This window comes from Felis catus, chromosome B2 (assembly GCF_018350175.1).
Source record: "Felis catus isolate Fca126 chromosome B2, F.catus_Fca126_mat1.0, whole genome shotgun sequence".
NCBI classification, from domain to species: Eukaryota; Metazoa; Chordata; class Mammalia; order Carnivora; family Felidae; genus Felis; species Felis catus.
Window position 1 is genome coordinate 151,169,128 of NC_058372.1, and position 18,430 is coordinate 151,187,557.

General features: G+C 46.7%; 2 protein-coding genes across 35 annotated transcripts in view; one reads left to right on the forward strand and one right to left on the reverse strand.

Annotated features, from left to right (window-relative positions):
• Positions 1-17,173, reverse strand: part of WDR27 (WD repeat domain 27) — a 186,012-nt gene extending 168,839 nt beyond the window's left edge. For 9 of the 34 annotated variants that reach the window (XM_045058407.1, XM_045058401.1, XM_045058395.1 and 6 more), the window contains exons 1-4: positions 9,327-10,502; positions 7,251-7,395; positions 6,833-7,028; positions 890-1,031 (exon numbers count right to left, since the gene is read on the reverse strand). In XM_045058407.1, the coding sequence (XP_044914342.1) occupies positions 890-1,031; positions 6,833-7,028; positions 7,251-7,395; positions 9,327-9,342 (499 nt within the window). In that variant the 5' untranslated portion in view covers positions 9,343-10,502. Of the gene's footprint in view, positions 1-889; positions 1,032-6,832; positions 7,029-7,250; positions 7,396-9,326; positions 10,506-12,328; positions 15,673-16,861; positions 17,012-17,033 lie in introns of those variants that run through there. The other 25 variants (XM_019831511.3, XM_019831519.3, XR_002157717.3 and 22 more) reach the window with 13 other exon arrangements.
• A 33-nt stretch (positions 17,174-17,206) lies between these two features.
• Positions 17,207-18,427, forward strand: CB2H6orf120 (chromosome B2 C6orf120 homolog). Its single transcript, XM_023254624.2, has 2 exons — positions 17,207-17,316; positions 17,607-18,427. Exon 2 carries the CDS (start codon positions 17,648-17,650, stop codon positions 18,200-18,202), a length of 555 nt encoding a protein of 184 aa, XP_023110392.1. The 5' UTR covers positions 17,207-17,316; positions 17,607-17,647; the 3' UTR covers positions 18,203-18,427.
• The last annotated feature ends 3 nt before the right edge of the window (positions 18,428-18,430 follow it).

Consider the following 18,430-nt stretch of genomic DNA (forward strand, 5'->3'; position numbering starts at 1 on the left):
ACAGAATTACGTGTGTGTGTGCTGTGGTGATACACTGATACTGTGCTCACGCTACAAGTTAAATGAAGTGAGGTCTTCCATTCTATTACCTGCGTTTTATACACACGGACATATACTACTATAATGTACACGGTCGCCTAAAGTCCTCTGACACCTGTTCGGAGTAGTCCTATGGATTCTCAGTGTCACTAATCACATAACGTTCACACTCCTTACCGTGGTCCTCACCTAACTTCTCAACTTCATTTGCTCAAGCTCTAATGTCCCCATGCTCCCACCCCGCGGGCTCCCTCTCAGCTCTTCAGACAGGTCAGGTTCCGCGCACAGAGGGCCCCCGCGCACACGGCCGGCTCTGCCGGCAACGCCGCTCCCACGTGGCACGGGGCCACTGTCCGGCACTGGCCCTCGCTTGCGTCCAGCTCCTCCTCATCCCCCAGCTCAAAAGCCACCTCCCCAGAGATGACACCACGTGGACGTGTCCTGCCCACGTCCTCTGTCGACACCTTGCCTTTCTCTGCTGCGCTCCCCACAACCGACAACCAGTTACTTGCCTATTTGAAATGTGTTTCCCTCCCCTCACGGTCTCTGTAAGGAAAGAACACTTCAGTTGCCTACCTGTTTTCAGAGGTCCAAAAAAATCACAGATATCAAAATAAGGAAATACATAAGATTAAAACTAATGAGCCTATCATGTCAGATCCACACACGGCAAAAGTCAGCACGTGTGAATGCCTGGTAAGCTTCCCACACAGAACATCCAGCTTGGACACTCAGTTTCAAGGTTAAAGGAGTCAAAAATGCTCCCAAGCCCCTGTATGTTACCAAGTCTATTTAAGGGTGAGTCATTCCCTTTTATACTTTTTTAAATGTATTTTAAGGGTTCATTTACCTAGAAGCACTTTCTGTCTGCACTCATCCAGACTCCACAACATAACATAATCCTGTGATGCGGAACAGATGAGAAGTGGACTCACTGTATTTCCAAATGTCACAGCAGTGATCGGCTGACGGTGTCCTCTTAGGATTAGAGGCTAACAAAGTTAACAAGAAGAGAAATATCATCAACTATAGAGAACACTTAAAGAATAAAGGAACATAATGGCATAACCTCAAACCTAAGAAACCAAATGGCTTGAATTTTTCAAATATGTTTCTTTCATATATTCACTTATTAAAATTCCTGTTAATGCACTATTAAATTACGGTCAGGTGAACCATCTTACCGTTACTCAACATCGTGGATCACGCGCACTAGTAAAATGATACAGGTCACCTCACTCTTGCATTTCCTCATCAGTCATGAATTAAGCAAATGTGTGTCGCGTCCCTGCAGTGTGCACAGAGGTCCTGCTGTGCTGGACGCTGAGGAAATGAGAAGGATCCGCAAGGGGAGGGGAGCGTTCCGGTCGCTGGGAGACGAGGCACATTTACGAGGCTGCTGGTACAAGCGAGGAAGGCGATGGGGCCACAGAAAGCCTGGGCAAGTGCGACACTGTGACGAGCGTGTTCACAGCTCTGACCAAGCATGAGGAAACCGGAAGCCGGCAGAAACGTGCAAGCAGAGGAATCTGTGACCAGACTTGTAACACTGCTGCAAGGATGGAAGAGGGACGACACTGGGGACACAGTGAGACCAAACACTCCAAAGACAGCACAGGAAAGGCCTGAACTAGGGTGACAGGGATGGAGACGGGGGCAGACAATGAACCAAAGACTCTGTGACCGACGGGCATCGCGAGATAGAAAAGGGACAAGAGCAAAGGTAATCAGTGTTTGGGCTGCATCCCTAGGGGAATGGGGGCATGAGGAAGATGGCATGGAATCGGGAAAGATCAGAGGTTGTCTGGGCTGTGCTAAGGGAGCTCCTTTCGAGCTGACAGCCGGCACACAGTAGGCGCTTTGACGTGAGGGCCATCGCGCAAACAGGAGGACCTGCTCACGGCAGGCCAGTTCATCTGTACCAACCTCCTGATGAGAACGACAAGAAAAACTGGCAAAATTTGCAAAAAAAAAAAAATCTAGATGAGCAAGATAAGGCACCAGAGAGCAATGAAAGCAACAAAGAATTAAGACCAGAGAAGAAGGAAACTGAGAGAAGGGATCCAGCACGGGAGGCCATTCACCCGTGAAGACTTCTACCAAAACACAGCCTTCTGACAATTCCGGTAGAGCCATTGAAAGCTCTCACGGGAGAGAGAGATCATTGAAAGATACTCACGGGACTAGAAGCACAAACGTAGCGGAATTAAATGCATCATTTTCAGGTACAAACAGAATTATCTTATTGGGAGAAGGGCAAAGAATTCCACTGCCTGCAAAGTACCTCTGAGAATAGAGTTGACAGCCTTAAGGTGAGGACTCCATGCATTTTTTTCCTTAAAACACCACATTTTAAAACACTGCTTTAAAAAAAGAATACAGCCCACTGCAGTGGGAGGGAAGGGCATGTTGCCAAACGCCCAGGGCTAGAGTAGTGACCCAAAGGACCAGGTCCAAGGAGGAGAGGTGAACGGGCCATAGAAGAGTGCTCACAAGCCCACCTCCAAGTTCTCATAATCCCTGACTGGCTTAGAGTGACCGGAAATTGCCAGTGCACCCTCCTCACCCAGCCAGCTATCGGAAGCAAACATAAATCATCTCTGCAAGAAGTTAAGGTCATCCAGAGCCTCAAACCAGCTGTGCATTTTTTTTAATACAGACTGTCTAGCAGTCAATCAAAAATAATCAGGTACTCAAGGAGTCAAGATTATTCAGTCAAAAACCAAGAGAAATACATCCCCATGGAAAACGCCTACTGACAAATCATCCAGATGGCCTTGAAACAAAACCAGAACCAATCCAGACTGCAGAATTACGAGATAAGGACATCAAAACAGTCCTAATTCTATTCCATATGTTCAAAAGGTTAAATAGAGATATAAACAATCAGTAGTAATAACCTTCCAAAACAGAAAGCACCAGACCAAGATGGATCCACTGGTGAATTCTACCCAATATTTAAGGAAGAAATTTTACGAATTCTCCAAAATCTCTTTCAGGAGACTGAAGAAAGAAAACAGAAAACACTATTTTCAGAGGAAACAGAGTAAATACTTCCTCACTCATTCTATCAGGCCAGCATTACCCTAATTCCAAAACCAGACAAAGACATCACAAGAAAAGAAAATTAAAAATCAATATATTTCATGAACATAGATCCAAAACTCAACAAATATTCAAAATATTAGCAAATCAAACCAAATAATGTATAAAAAAATATATACCATGACCAAGTGAGATTTGGAAATTTATTCCAAATATGCAAGGCTGGTTCAACATTTGAAAATAATTAATCCATCACATCAACAGGCTAAAGAAAAAAAATCACATGAAAATATCAAAAACGTAGAAAAAGCATTTGACAAAATCCAATAGCAATTCATCATAAAAACTATCAGTATAGTAGGAATAGACGGGAACTTCCTCAACTTGATACAGAGTATCCACAACATAACAAAAGCTAATGTATTAAATGGTGAGAAACTATAAGCTTCCCCACCAAGATTAGAAACAAGACAAGTAGGTCCCCTTCACCACTCCTTTTCAACATTATACTGGGGGTCTTAGCTAATGCAATAACAACATAAAAGGAAGTTTAAAGGTATAGTGACCGAGAAAAAAGAAATAAAACTTTGTTCATGGATAATATGCTCACCTATGTAGAAAATCCAAAGAACTGGCAAAAAAAAAAAAAAAAATCTGAAACTAAGAATTATAGCAAGCTTGTAGGATACAAAGTTAATACACAAAATTCCACTGGTTTCCTATATACCAGCAATAAATAAGTAGAATTTGAAATTAAAAACACAATACCATTTACATTAGCACCCAAACAAACGAAATGCTGAGGGACAAATCTAGCAAAACTGTGTAAGTTCTCTATGAGAAAAAATAAAACTCTGTTGAAAGAAATCAAAAAAGTAAATGAATGGAGAGATATTCCATGTTCATGGATAGAAAGACTCAATATTATCAACATGTCAGTTCTTCCCAACTTGATCTACAGATTTAATGCAACCCAATCAAAATCAACAAACTGATTTTCAAGTTTACATAGAGGCAAAGAACCGGGATAGTCTCATGATAATGAAGAAGAACAACAGAATTGGAGGACTGACACTATCTGACTGTGAGACTTACTATGAAGCTAACTCTAATCAAGAGCAGTGGTATTGGCACAAGAAAGGAAAAATAGATCAGTGGCAGAGAAGAGAGAGCAAGAAATACAGTCAACTGAATTCTGACTAAGGAACAAAGGCAATACAATAGAGAAAACTGTAAACTCCTAAAAAATAACACGGGAGAAAATCTAGATGACTTAAATTTGGTGATGACTTTTCAGATAAGCCACCAAAGGCATGATCCATGAAAGAAAGAACTGACAGGCTGGACTTCATTAAAATTAAAAATTTCTGCTCCATCAAAGACAACACCAAGAGAATAAGAAGACAGATGTTAAACGGTGGACAGACATCATTATATATCTGCCCAAATCTATAGAATGTACAACACCAAGACTGACCCCTAAGGTAAATGGTGGACTCTGGGTGATGATGATGTGTCAATGTAGGTTCATCAGTTGCAACAAATGCATGACTCTGGTGCAGGGTGCTGATAGTGGGGGAGGTTGTGTGTTTGGTGGGGTTGACACAGGGCGTATATAGGAAATCTCTGTACCATCCCCTCAATTTTGCTGTCAATCTAAAACTGCTTTTGAAAAAATAATAAAGTCCTTAAAAAAAAAAAAAAGGTAAAAAGTAGCCCCTAAAAAGAAAAAGTGTAGCCAAATTTTCAGAACAAGAAATATTACCAGGGATAAAGAAATGTCACTTCATAACATTAAGAGTGTCAATTCACCAAGAGACTATAAAGATACTAAACATACATGCGCTTAATGACAGAGCTCCAAAATACACGGAGCAAAATTGACGGAAGGAAAACAGACAAGCTACGTCTAGCCACAGACTCCAATACGCCTCTCTTAATAAGTGACAGAACCAGAGGTCATGAGTAGAAGATGCAAAGAACACGATCAAGCAATGTGACCTGACATTTACAAACAGAGATGGGCAAATATTCACAGCATTTTATCTGTAATACTCAAAACTGACAATATCCTAAATGCCCACCACCAGGAGAATGAATAATAAATTATAGTACATTCACACAAGGGAAATGTTCTCAATACTGAAAACGGGTGAACCACTGATACATGCAACGAAGCAGGTAACTTCCAAAATAGTCACTCTAAGTGAAAGATGCCAGACACAAAGAGGATGCACTGTCTGATTCCACTGGCATAGAACTCCACAAAATGCAAGCTAATGTGAAGTTTTTATTTAGAATACATAAAGAACTCCTTCAGGTCAATAGGAAAATGACAGATAATCCACCAGAAAAATAGCATGAAACTGAACACACGTCACAAGAGAGAAAGTCCAAATGGCCAATACTTTAATCATCAAAGAATTGCAAATTACAAATAAGTACCCTGACCCTCACCAAAAGGCCTAAAAGTAAAAAGACCAAGTACAGGCGAGGATGTGAATCCACTAGAACTCCTACACACCCTTTGACGGAGTGCAGGTTGGTACAACACTCTGGGAATCTCGGCATTATCTACTAAACTAAATATACACATTCAATGCGCCTCAGCAAATGTACACACGAGTGTACCAAAAAACATACACAAACATGCTTGTAGCAGTTGAAACATGGAAACGAAACAGATCTCCACCAAAAAGGGAAAGGATTAAGTGTGGTCTATCCATGCAGTGGAATACTACGCAGTGATGAAAACGTGGACGGGTCCCACGAACCTAACAGTGAATCAAGGAGTCCAGCATGATGCACGACCCCACTCACACAGAGTTCCAACAGGAGCAAAACCAGCATGTGGCCCCAGGAGTTGAGGGAGGAGAGAAGGGAGCACAGGCTGAGAGGAGGCCTGGATGGTAGCTACCCAGTGGTGTTCACCTTGTCATAATCGCAACGATGGCACGTAATATCCGGGACACGTTTTCTGAGTCTTCCACACCCCACTGAAAAAGTGAGCAACATCAAGCTGGACATCAGAATGTAGGCCCAATTCATCAGCATAAGTTGTGGTGAAGAAACACAGAAAAACCTCTCATAACTCAATAGGAAAAAAGCAAACTATAGATTTCTCTTCAACGATGATGAACGACCTCTCCTCGTAGTAAAGTGAGTGTCAGTAAGATGGCGAGTTAGAGGGGCTTCTCAGGCAGACACAGCACTGAGGCACGTGCGGTAATCATCGGCCTCCAACTCCGGAAGCCCAAATGAAGATAAGGGTTACCCCAATGCCAAAAATGCTGACAGAATTTACTTTTGCATTTTGTACAATGAAACTTGCTTTTAAGAGCATTGAGATAATTACACTAGTCACGGAGTAATCTTTGAATGAAAACTCATGTCTTTAAAGCTGTCAGTTGGATGTGAAATATTCTGCAGTAAACGTAACAAACTTCCTTAAATATGCTATATCTAAAATCTAGAAAAATTCACCTTATCTTGATTAAGATGAACCTTTTCTTGCTTATATTCTTATTAAAGAAAAAACGTCTTTAATAAAGTGATTCCAGGCAGTGTGTTTTCCAAAACTGAAAAACGAACACAGCGGTTTTGTTTTGTTGACATTCTCCTCCCCTGGCTGGTGGCTGAGTCCGCGGAAGGTAGCATCACCCAAACAGCATCAGAGGGACGGACAGGTGACCGCGAGGCTCTTCAAGTCCCTGGACTCATCAAACAACACACAAAACTTTTTAGGTACCTGGTAAGAAGGGTCCTTGGTGCTCCACACGCAAAGTTCATTCCCATCTAAAGGGAAAGCGCAGAACCACAGGCCACAAGCAAGCTGAACATGGGACACGGGCTCCTTAGATTCGACCAGGCACCTTTCTGTGACCATGTCACCGACGCAGCCGTCACCAGGGGAGAAAAACCCCTGTGGCTCTTCCATCCTCAATCTGAAAACACAGGGACGCAGAAGACAACTGAGGGGTTGACGTGTTACACAGATGACAGTCTGTTTACTCACCATGATGAGTGTGATCACACACACAGTATGCCACACCCGCTTACTCACCTCCCACACCACACCCCCAGGAAAAAGAAGGGATTACTAAAGTCCTGAAGGTTCTGTACACACAACAGCTCCCTCCTCCCAGGGACTTCCAGATTAAACAGACCTTGATGCAAGTCCCCCTCTTGCTACTCGACAGACCTCGCTCAGCCTTGCGGAATCTGCTTCCACCGCCGGAGATGGACAGAACCACGCCTCACAGAGACGGTCTGGGATGGCATGGTCTGCAACACGTGAGCCCAGCGCTAGCACTGAGGAGTATTCAGAAGGTTACCACTGAGACTGATTACTGTTATCGATAACTGAGATACTAAATCATTTTCCAAATTTTCCAAGCAAATTGGTGGTAAAGTGCAATATGAATCTATATCTCCTACTGCCCACCTTGGATCTATTTAACCGTTTCACAACCCTGACCCAGGTCACCCCTGCAGAGGCAGAATGCAGGGCTGGGGTCAGGCCCCTGGGCGGCAATCCTCCTGCTGTGTGACGCTGGCTCAGATGCACGGGTGTTTCCAGGACCTGACTAGAAACCCTTATTCTATCATGTATAAGGCCAAGATATCAGGCTAGGGGGGAAGTATAAGTGATAAAGTTCTCAAAGTACAGTCAGAGGACTCACACTCCACGATCTCCCATATAACGAACGTTCTTTCTTATAACAAATAAGAGGTGATTTTTAAAGGCGTGAAAATTGTGCAGTATTTGGAAAAAATAAAAACATTTTGAATATATTAATGCACATTCTTCCCCAATTCATAAACTTTATTTATTATTCTTGCAATTGCCAAGACACAGCAGGCAGTTTCATATAAAAAAAATAGCAAAATGTTTCAAAGTTACCACAATTTGCTTTTTGGGTTTTATCAGTTTGAAGTAACCAGTCCCTAGCACAGTGGCCGGCATATAGTTGGTGATGAAAGAAAGTGTCCCAAGTGGATGAAGTGAAATTACCATGTAGCTCCTTCCACTGCTTCCCCAAAGCATAAAGAAATCTTAAGAAACAGATGAAAGAATATATGAAACATTACAAATGTTTCAAAATCTTAAGAATTCACCCACTGACTGGATAAAGAAGATGTGGGAGAGACACACACACACACACACACACACACACACACACACACACAGGAATATTACTCAGCCATTAAAAAAAGAATGAGATCTTGCCATGTGCAATGACAGGGGTGGACCCAGAGAGCACAATACTAAGTAAGATAAGTCAGTGTGGGAAAGACAAATACCGTATGATCTCACTCATACGCGGAATTTGAGAAATAAAACAAAGGAAAAAACAGACCAAAAAAACAGACTCCTAAATACAGAGAACAAACCACTGGTCACCAGAGGGGAGGTGGGTGGCCGACGTGTGACAGGCAGACTTGGGACGAGCACTGAGAAAAGTACAGAAGTGCCGAATCACTCTATTGCACACCCGAAACTAATTTGGCAACGTATGTCAGTTACACTTGAATAAAAAAAAACTTTTAAGAGAAAGAAGCACTACTTCGAGTAAAATATTTACGTTTTCATGAGAATTAAAGACATAAATTTTTTTAAAAAACAAAAAAGAGGGGCCCCTGGGGGGCTCAGTTGGTTGTGCGTCCAACTTCGGCTCAGGTCATGATCTCGCGGTCTGTGGGTTCGAGCCCCACGTCAGGCTCTGTGCTGACGGCTCGGAGCCTGGGGCCTGCTTGGGATTCTGTGTCTCTCTCTCTCTCTCTCTCTCTCTCTCTCTCTCTCTGCTCCTAACCCACTCACATTCTGTCTCTGTCTCTCTCAAAAATAAACATTAAAAAAAAACATTTTTTTTAACAGAAAAGAATCGACCCATTCTACCAAAGAGTCTACCAAATAAGACTGTGATTAAATCCCGTCTTATTTCTTCAACATAAACTTTTATAAACCAAGAACTGTCTTGATCTCTTCTGTAATTCCTATAACATTCAGCACCATTATAGCAAATCATAGCATCTGTACACCAATGTACAGTTTAAAAATCATTTTTCTACATATTTACATGCAGATTTGGGTATATCAATAAATATGTGATATCATTTGATACTTACAATAGAGGTTTAAAGTTGTTAAATGTTTTTTCCCATCTTACAGGTGAAAAAATCAGAGGGTTAGTAAGGGTTAGATGAAACTCATTAGTGGCATTGCCACAGTGGGAACTCACATTTCTGACTCCTCATTGGTCACACACAGAGCCATGGCACACACAGAGCAGGGGCCACAGGTGACTTCACAGCTCCACTGACCTAAGAAGGCAGCAGCGGCAATCTGTGCAGGGAGCAGCGTGGGTTCACGGTCAAACAGATTTGCGGGGGAGATACCGGCTCAGCCACTCACTGCTGCTCTAAATGGCTTGGCGTCTGTAACGACGCCCACTCCACCTGCTGGTGACCGGGCTTGGAGCAGCCCCCGGACAGCCTCTCAGAAGGGCTCGGCCATCCCGGAACCCACTCATTCTATCTGTGCTGCCTTGAGAGTCACTAGACGATGCGTGTGCTCCTGCTGGCCTTTCCTTGGACAGAGCTGCAGTCCCCTTGGCCTTGGGCTGCCGGCCATCCTAACTTTCCACCCACAGGCTGCTGGAAATCCCTGCTGAGGCAGGAACCCCTGGACGGAACTGGAGCTTAACTGGAATAAAGGATGAATGTTACCTTCAGCTACATGAAACAAATCATTTTATTTGTTCGGGGACAACTACATAACCATTTGGGAAATAATAACAAAAACAAATTTCAGACAGATTGCCCATTATAAAATACTATCGAAAATTCAAAAACAAAAAACTAGTGATAAATCTGTAAAAATAAAAGGAAAGAATTAACACCCTTAATATTTGAGAGCTATTATAAAGAAATAAAATCTCAATAGAAAAAGAATACAAACTACAGAGGAGCAATAAAAGGCATCATATGAAAACCTTACAGCAAACATTATACTCAGCGGGGGAAAGCTGACAGCTGTTCCCCTAAGGTCAGGAATAAGATAAGGATGCCCACTCATCACTGTTATTCAACATAGTGCTAGAAGTTGTGTCCACAGCAATCAGACAAGAAAAAGAAATAAAAGGCATCCAAACTGGTAAGGAAGAAGTAAAACTCTTACTATTGGCAGAGGACATGATACTATATACAGAAAACCCTAAAGTCTCCCCCAAGAAACTAGTAGGACAGATAAATGAATTCATTAAAGTCACAGGACACAAAACTAATGTACAAGATCTGTTGCATTCCTCTACATGAAAGCAGGAGAAAGAGAAATTAAGGAAACAATTCCACTTATAATTGCACCAAAAACAATTAGGATATCTAGGAATAAACTTAACTGAAGAGGTGAAAGACCTGTACTCTGAAAACTATAAACAAAACACTGAAGAAATAAATTCAAGATGACACAAAGAAATGGAAAGACATTCCATGCTCACGGACTGAAAGAGCAAATGTTGTTAAAATGTCTATACTACCCAAGTAATCTATACATTTATGCAATCCCTATCAAAATATCAAACAGCATTTTTCACAGAACTAGAACAAACAATCCTAAAATTTGTATGTAAACACAAAAGACTCCAAATAGCCAAAACAATCTTGAAAAAGAAAAACAAAACTGGAGGCATCACCATTCTGGACTTCCAAGTTACATCACAAAGCCGTAGTAATCGGGACAGTATGGTACTGGCACAAAAACAGATACATAGATCAACAGAACAGAATAGAAAACCCAGAAATGGACCAAAACTATATGGTCAACTCATCTTTGATAGAGCAGGAAAGACTATCCAATGGAAAAAGGACAACCTCTTTAACAAATGGTATCGGGAAAACTGGACAGCCACGTGAAAAATAATGAAACTGGACCACCTTCTTACACTATACTGAAAGTGGATTAAATACCTAAATATGAGACCTGAGAGCATAAAAATTCTAGAGAACACAGGCAATAACCTCCTTGACATCAACTGTAGCAACTTCTTTCTAGACACATCTCTGGAGGCAAGGGAAATAAAGCAACAATAGGCTACTGGGACTATATAAAAATAAAAGGCTTCTGCCCAGTGAAGAAAACAATCACAAAACTGCAAGACAGCCTACGGAATAGGAGAAGATATTTGTAAACGGCATATCTGATAAAGGGTTAGTATCTATCCAAAACATATAAAGAATTGATAAACTCAATACCCAAAACAACAAACAATTCACTTTAAAAAATGGGCAGAAGACATGAAGAGGTATCTCTCCAAAGAAGACATCCAGATGGCTAACAGTGTCATGAAAAGATGCTCAACATCACTCATTACCAGGGAAACACAAGTCAAAACCACAATGAGATACCACCTCACACCTGTCAAAATAGCTAAAATCAACAGCACAATAAACAACAGGTGTTGATGAGGATGCAGAGAAAGAGGGACCCTCTTGCGCTGTTGGTGGGAATGCAAACTGGGTACTAGGTATTTACCCAAAGAATATAAAAACACTAATTCAAAGGGATAGCCAAATTATGGAAGGAGCCCAAGTCTCCATCAATTGATAAACTGATAAAGATGTGGTGTATATATACACAATGGAGTATTACTCCGCCATAAAAGAATAAAATCTTGCCATTTGCAATGATGTGGATGGAACCAGAGTGTATTATGCCAAGCAAAATAAGTCAGAGAAAGACAAATACCATGATTTCACTCATGTGTGAAATTTAAGAAACAAAACAAACAAGCAAAGGAAAAAAAGAGAGAAAGAGAGACAAAGCAAGAAACAGACTTTTAACTATAGAGAACGAATGGGTGGTTACCAGAGGGCAGGTGGATGGTGGGATGGGGGAGACAGGGGATGGAGATTAAAGAGTACATGTATCACGATGGAAAAATAAATAAATAAATAAAAGTATTTTTGTAATTAAAAAAATAAACATTAACAATAAGTTCGCAAAAGGATTCATACCAGTGCCCAATATAAAATATCATCAATGCAGACTTTTTTCTCATTCACTGCTGGTAAGACAATAAATGGACATAAGCTTTGGCTATTTGGCAACGTGTATCAAAATGTTTTAAAAGGTACATATTCTTTGATTCAAAAATTTCCATTCCATAAATTTAGAACAAGTAAATCATCGTACATTTCCCAAAGCAGCATTGATTATAATATAAAATGCAATGACAGTCCTTACATTCAGCGGAACACAGTGTTGACATTTAAAAAGATGACATCAAGACAGTTCACTCTGCACATCGGCGAGAGCCTTTTCAGCGTAAACCGCAGAAAGCTCAGCCTCATCCAACCTGAAGAAAGAGGAACTCTCTGGAGGGACAGACCTTTAACTGGAAGGTCTGTGCAGGACTCCACGCAACAGCCCGAGCCAGCCCGGCCTGGCCTCTCAGCCTGCAGCTGTGCGCGTCTGTGTGTGGGCTCCAGTTTCCACTTTCTGCTGCCACTTGCCGGCAACACGGTGGCCAGCGGCCCCCACGGCCGCCCTGCCACGCTCTGGTGCACTGGGAAGAGCGGCCATCTCTCCCATCCAACCCCGTACACGCTGTGTGAGTCTGGGCCAGTCTGGGCCACTTCTTGGCCTTGACTTTATCATGTGATCAGAGGGATGAAACTATGCTGACCGGTCGGCCTGAGGTGGCACGGACCGTGACCCCTGCGGCCAGGACAGGGAAGAGCGGCCACCGAAGCAGGCTCAAGTACCCCTGCCGGAAGAGGAATAGACACTGAGAAAAAAAAAGCCACGTGCATTTAAGGCCCTATTAACATTCAGATGTTCAAGAAGGATGAACTTCTATACGATATATCCACGATAATAAATGTAATAATAAAATCCACAAATACAAAACTTATATTCTTCAGAAGACACCAGTGAGCGAAAAGACAGGCCGCAAAGTAGGAACGATGAGCAACTCTTCAAGCTAAGCGTATCCAGAACCTACAAAGAACTGGTACAGATCTTCAGCCAGACAAGCCAGTAGAAAAACGTGCAACAGCCACTGGATGAAAGATCTCCAAATGGCCAATTAACCGAAAAGATGCTCATCCTCGCTAATCACCAGAGAAATGCCAGTCGAAATAAAAAATGAAAACCGTACACCCGTCAGAATGGCTAAAATCAAAAAGACTACGAGAGGGACACGGTATTGACGAATTTCCAAACCCTCAGGAGGAGGAGTGTCGGCTGAAGAACCACGCAGAAAAACGGACCCGGGGCCGGGTCTCTCTCTGCTGGGCGCGCGCACTGAGAAACGGGGGCCACAGAGCAGAGTCCTCGGGGTGGCACTCGGGCCTCCACGCCGGAGAGCGCCTGATCAAGGGGGCGCGCTCGCGGCAGCGGTCCGCTCCACCCCGATGGCACCCATGCGCACCCTAGGTGACCGCACAGCGTCCCGCGACGCGAGAGCGACCGGTCGGTCTTAGCTCGTCGGCTGGAAGAGCTCAAGGCGCACGTTAGGGAGGAGAGTGGCGGCCTGTGGGAAACAGGCAGGTAGCGATGACGACAGGGCCACAGGGCTCTGCGATGCTGACAGCACGCGGCCCACACCCGCGGGGTGACCGCCTGCACTCACTCAACACCAATTCCCACCCCGGACGGAGGTCTCTAGCTGCACCGCTGCCACGTGGGCAGCCTGGCATTTTCCTGCAATTTCCTGCAATAAACATGCATTGCATGTGGGGCACCGCCTTCCCTGTTTGGGCTCGATTACCCGTAGGGTGCCGGCTGCTGGGTTACGGGAAGCCAGCGCGCTCTCCTTGAGACTCACCCGTTCCCAGGCCAGGCATCCTTACCTGTTCCCATGCCTCGTCCCTAGGCAGCCTGAGGGGAATTTAGTTCCCTAAGGAGCTCCCTCTGGGCCACAATCAAGGGATGACCAAACCAGGGGTGTGATGACAACGGCAGCTCAGCCGCTGCCCACAGCTGCCCCTCTTTCTGAAGAGGGAGAGCAAACTCCTGGGCCCGGAGCTCATCCGACACCACAGCCCCAGCGCCGTTCACCGTCCCCCCGTGACTCCGTTCATTCCTCGGACTTGCTCCTCCCTCAACAACACGGGTGTGAACTGCACGGGTCCACTTATACACAGATTTTTTTTCAGTAAACACAGTACAGCACTGTAAACGTATTTTCCTTATCATTTCCTTAATAACATTTTCTTTTCTCTAATGACTTCGTTGTAAGAATATGGTACGTAGCTCAGATTACATACAAAATGTGTGTCAACTGTTTATGTTGTGGGTAAGGCTTCTACTCAACAGCAGGCTATTGGTAAAGCTCTCAGGGAGTCAGAAGTTATACACAGATTTTCAACTGCATGGGGGGTGGGCATCCCTAACCCCCACGCTGTTCAAAGGTCAAGTGTATATACATACACACACGTAAGAGTATATAACCGATTAACGTCTAGCTCTGGGAAAGGGAAAAAACGTGCCCTAGTACCTCGTACGTGTTAGGTATTCAATAAATATTTGAATTGTTAAAAAGGAGACAGCAGGACCTAAATGTAGTCAGTGTGCCAAACCCCATCAGCAGACCAAGACTTAACACCTAATCTAACTGCAGTCTCCATCCCCAGGAACGTAACTGCTTACCACTCAGCTCGGAATTACCTGGTCAGCTCTAGTGACCAGATTTGATGTGCCCCACAGACCCCGTCCGCTCCCCTGAGGAAGGCGACCTTGCCGGAAACAACACATTCTCTAATAATTTCCTTTTCCACCCTCCCTTCCCCCCAGCTCAGCAGAGCTCCTCTCCATTGCGAGATGGGATGCTGCCCGACTCAAGCACCATGAAACAGCCAGTCTGGTCTTTCAGTCTACTCAGCCGAGTCTGTTAGGTGCCGGACGTGGCAGCCGTGCCGGGGTCTGGAGCGCTCTCTGACCGCGGCGGGACGAGGACACGCACAGGCGTGGTACCCTGCGGCCACAGTGAGTGCCTGTCCCGGCTCCCGAGGGCCGTGGGTGCGCTCCTGCGGGTTCTGAGCTCTGCTCTCTCCGTGCTGAGCTCCTCACCTAATTCCATTTCCACGGTCCCCACTTGGTCGGAATCCCTCCCCAAATTCTCTCCCGACTCTGCCTGGATCCCACACTGGGAACTGCTGGTGGTACCAGACTGGGTCCAACCTAAAAACCTGGGCCCAGTTTAAGCCGGCCTGGGTCCAGCACCAGACCTCAGGCGAGTAACATTTTGTAGTAAGTAAAGGCTAATAACTAATGGGAGTCTTGAAAGCCAAAAAAGCTGGGGACATCGGTGGGCACAGGTCAAGCACTTAAAGGCCGTTAAAGTGCTCGCCACCTCAGAAAGACTCATGGTAGGCTGGTCGGAGAAAATGACAAAGTATCCTTGACGGCTCTGCAACCGAGCCAGAACGGGAGGGGGGTTCGACCTCCAGCTAGCCTGAGGCTACAACTACTGAAATACGGAGCAGCGGCTGATGACAAAGGTGTGGGAAGGGCGCCAGATCATGCACACTCTTTTCTGCGTCCATCAGTCCTTCCCTAAATGTTTTTAAGTTTCTTTATCCAGAGAGAGTGGGTGCGAGTGGGGGGAGGGGCAGGGGGGGGCGGGGAGAGAGAGAATCACAAGCAGACTCTGGGCGCCAGTGCAGAGCCCAGCTCAGGGCTCACACTCACAAACCGGGAGATCACCGCCCCAGCCCAAACCAAGAGTCAGCCGCTCAACCGGGCCGGCCACGAGGCCCTAAAATACGATTTAAAGATAATAGTACTCTTTCTATACAGCTGCTTTAATTAAAAACAAAAATGGGGGCGTCCAGTGGCTCAGTCGGTTGAGTGGCCGACTTCAGCTCAGGTCATATCTCACGACTGGTGAGTTCGAGCCCCACGTCGGGCTCTGGGCTGACAGCTTGGAGCACGGAGTCTGCTTCGGATTCTGGGTCTCCTTCTCTCTCTGCCCCTCCCCTGCTCATGTTCTCTCTCTCTGTCTCCTCTCTCTCTCAAAAATAAACATTAAAAAATCAAAAAAAAAAAAAAAAAAAAAGAAAAGAAAAAAAGACTATGCCCTCTTTCTGTTAGCCAGACTGGAGAAGCTGATTCTGTAGACTGTCAATTCTCAAACCGCGCAGTGCGCACTTTTGTGCCTCCATCACTTGTTAGGTGAGCACAAATCGCTGACTCCTGACTGTCGCTACCACACTGGTTTTCATTTCCAGGGCGCCCGGGTGGCTCACTTTGTTAAGCATCAGACTCTTGACCTCAACTCAGGTCATGATCTCAGGGTTCTTGATTTCCAGCCTGGCATCAGGCTCTGTGCTGACAGCATGGAGCCTGCTTGGGATTCTCTATCCCACCCCCCCCCACCCCACCCCACCCCCCCCCCGTCCCTCTCCCACTTCTGCATGCGTGCGCACGCAGGCTTTCTCTAAGTGAATAAATTTTTTAAAATGATAAAACTCCTTTCCTTTTGTTATTTAAATTGTTTGTCATGTTTATTTTTGAGAGAGACAGAGACAGACAGAGCATGAGTGGGGGAGGCGTAGAGAGAGGGAGAGGGAAACACAGAAGCTGAGGCAGGCTCCAGGCTCCGAGCTGTCAGCACAGAGCCGACACGGAGCTCGAACCCATGAACCAGGACATGACCTGAGCCGAAAATGACCAATAGGTTGCCCTTAATCCCAGGTTCCAAATTAACAAAGTATCCTGAAAATAAACACAACTACATTGTGAAGCCTCTTTTAGGAGAATGTGAAAAAGTACCATGTTCTTACGAGGAACGGAGAACAGAGAGCAAGCGCTGCGCAAGGGTCTCTCGCCTGGGGCGCGCCCGGACCCCGCGCACAGCCCGCGAGGCGGACGCTCGGTCGCGGCGAGCACAGGACGGGTAACAGGTGCCCCGACAAGGGTCTCTTCGGGCGCACCGGGCTCTCACCTGGGGGCGGCTCGGACCCCGCACGGCCCGCGAGGCGGACGCTCCGGCACGGCGAGCACCTAGAGAGCTGGGAGCCGGCGGCCCTCCCCACCCGCCGTCGCCCTGGTTACCAGCCGCCGCGGCTCAGAGGCCACGAGACTCTCGTCATTCCCGCGAGAGCCCAAAGGACCTTCGCTTCCGGGCACGCCCCACTTCCGGGTGCCGCCCCACTTCCGGCTGCTCCGGCGCGGCGGCCCGGCGCTGGGCCCGATGCTCCGGACGCGGCACCCGGCGGGGAGCGGCGGTGAGTCCAGGGCCCGGAGGCCGGCCCGCCACCCCGCCGCCCGCGGGCCCCCCCCTTCCCGCCCCTGGCGGAGTCGTCTCCCCCCGATCCGCCCCTCCGCTCGGCCCCGCGCCTCGTGTCCCTCCCCTCCTCCACCCTCCCGCGCGCCTCCCTTCTCACCTCCTCTCCCTCTCCTCCACCCCGCCTCCCCGCACGGCCTCCCTCCCCCCTTCTTCCCCCTCCCCGGGCCCCCAGCAGCGGCCTGGCGCCGGGCGGCGCGGGCGCGCTGAGTGTCCCTTCTGGTCCTGCAGGACGTCCGCGGACTAGCAGGTGACGGCCCCCGGCGTCGGGCATGGCAGCCGCCTGGCGGCGCGCTCTGCTGCTCCTGCTGGCCTCGCAGCTCGCGTGGTCGGGGAGCCCCCCGGACGAGGAGGAGGTTCCCGAGGAGTGGCTCCTCCTGCACGTGGTGCAGGGGCACATAGGCGCGGGGAACTACAGCTACCTGAGGTTGAACCACGAGGGGAAGATCGTCCTCCAGATGCGGAGCGTGAGGGGGGACGCGGACCTGTACGTGTCCGACAGCACGCTGCACCCGAGCTTCGACGACTACGACCTGCAGTCGGTGACGTGCGGCCCGGACGCGGTGTCCATCCCCGCGCACTTCCGGCGGCCCGTGGGCATCGGGGTGTACGGGCACCCGTCCCACCACGAGAGCGAGTTCGAGATGAAAGTGTATTACGACCGGGCGGTGGAGCGGTCCCCGTTCGGGGAGGCGGCCTACGCCGACGGGACGGGCCCAAGCCAGCGGCCGGCGTCCGCGCCCGAGGACGCGCCCCCGGAGGAGGAGTCCGTGCTCTGGACCGTTTTAATTAGTGTTTTGAAACTGGTACTTGAGATTCTCTTCTGATCCCTCGGACGTGCTCGGAAGACACCCTGATAAGACGTGCCGGGGACTGCGGGCCTCCGAACCCGGCTTCGTTTATCCGCCGGGAGGTCACGTTCCAAACATAAAGCCATAGGATTTCGTTACCTCATTTACCCCGAAAGTAGGGAAAGCGGCAAGAACGATGTTGCTTTTTCAGTCCTCAAAGTTCCTGTAAGAGGAATACGCACAATAAAATGTTTAAACTCCGGT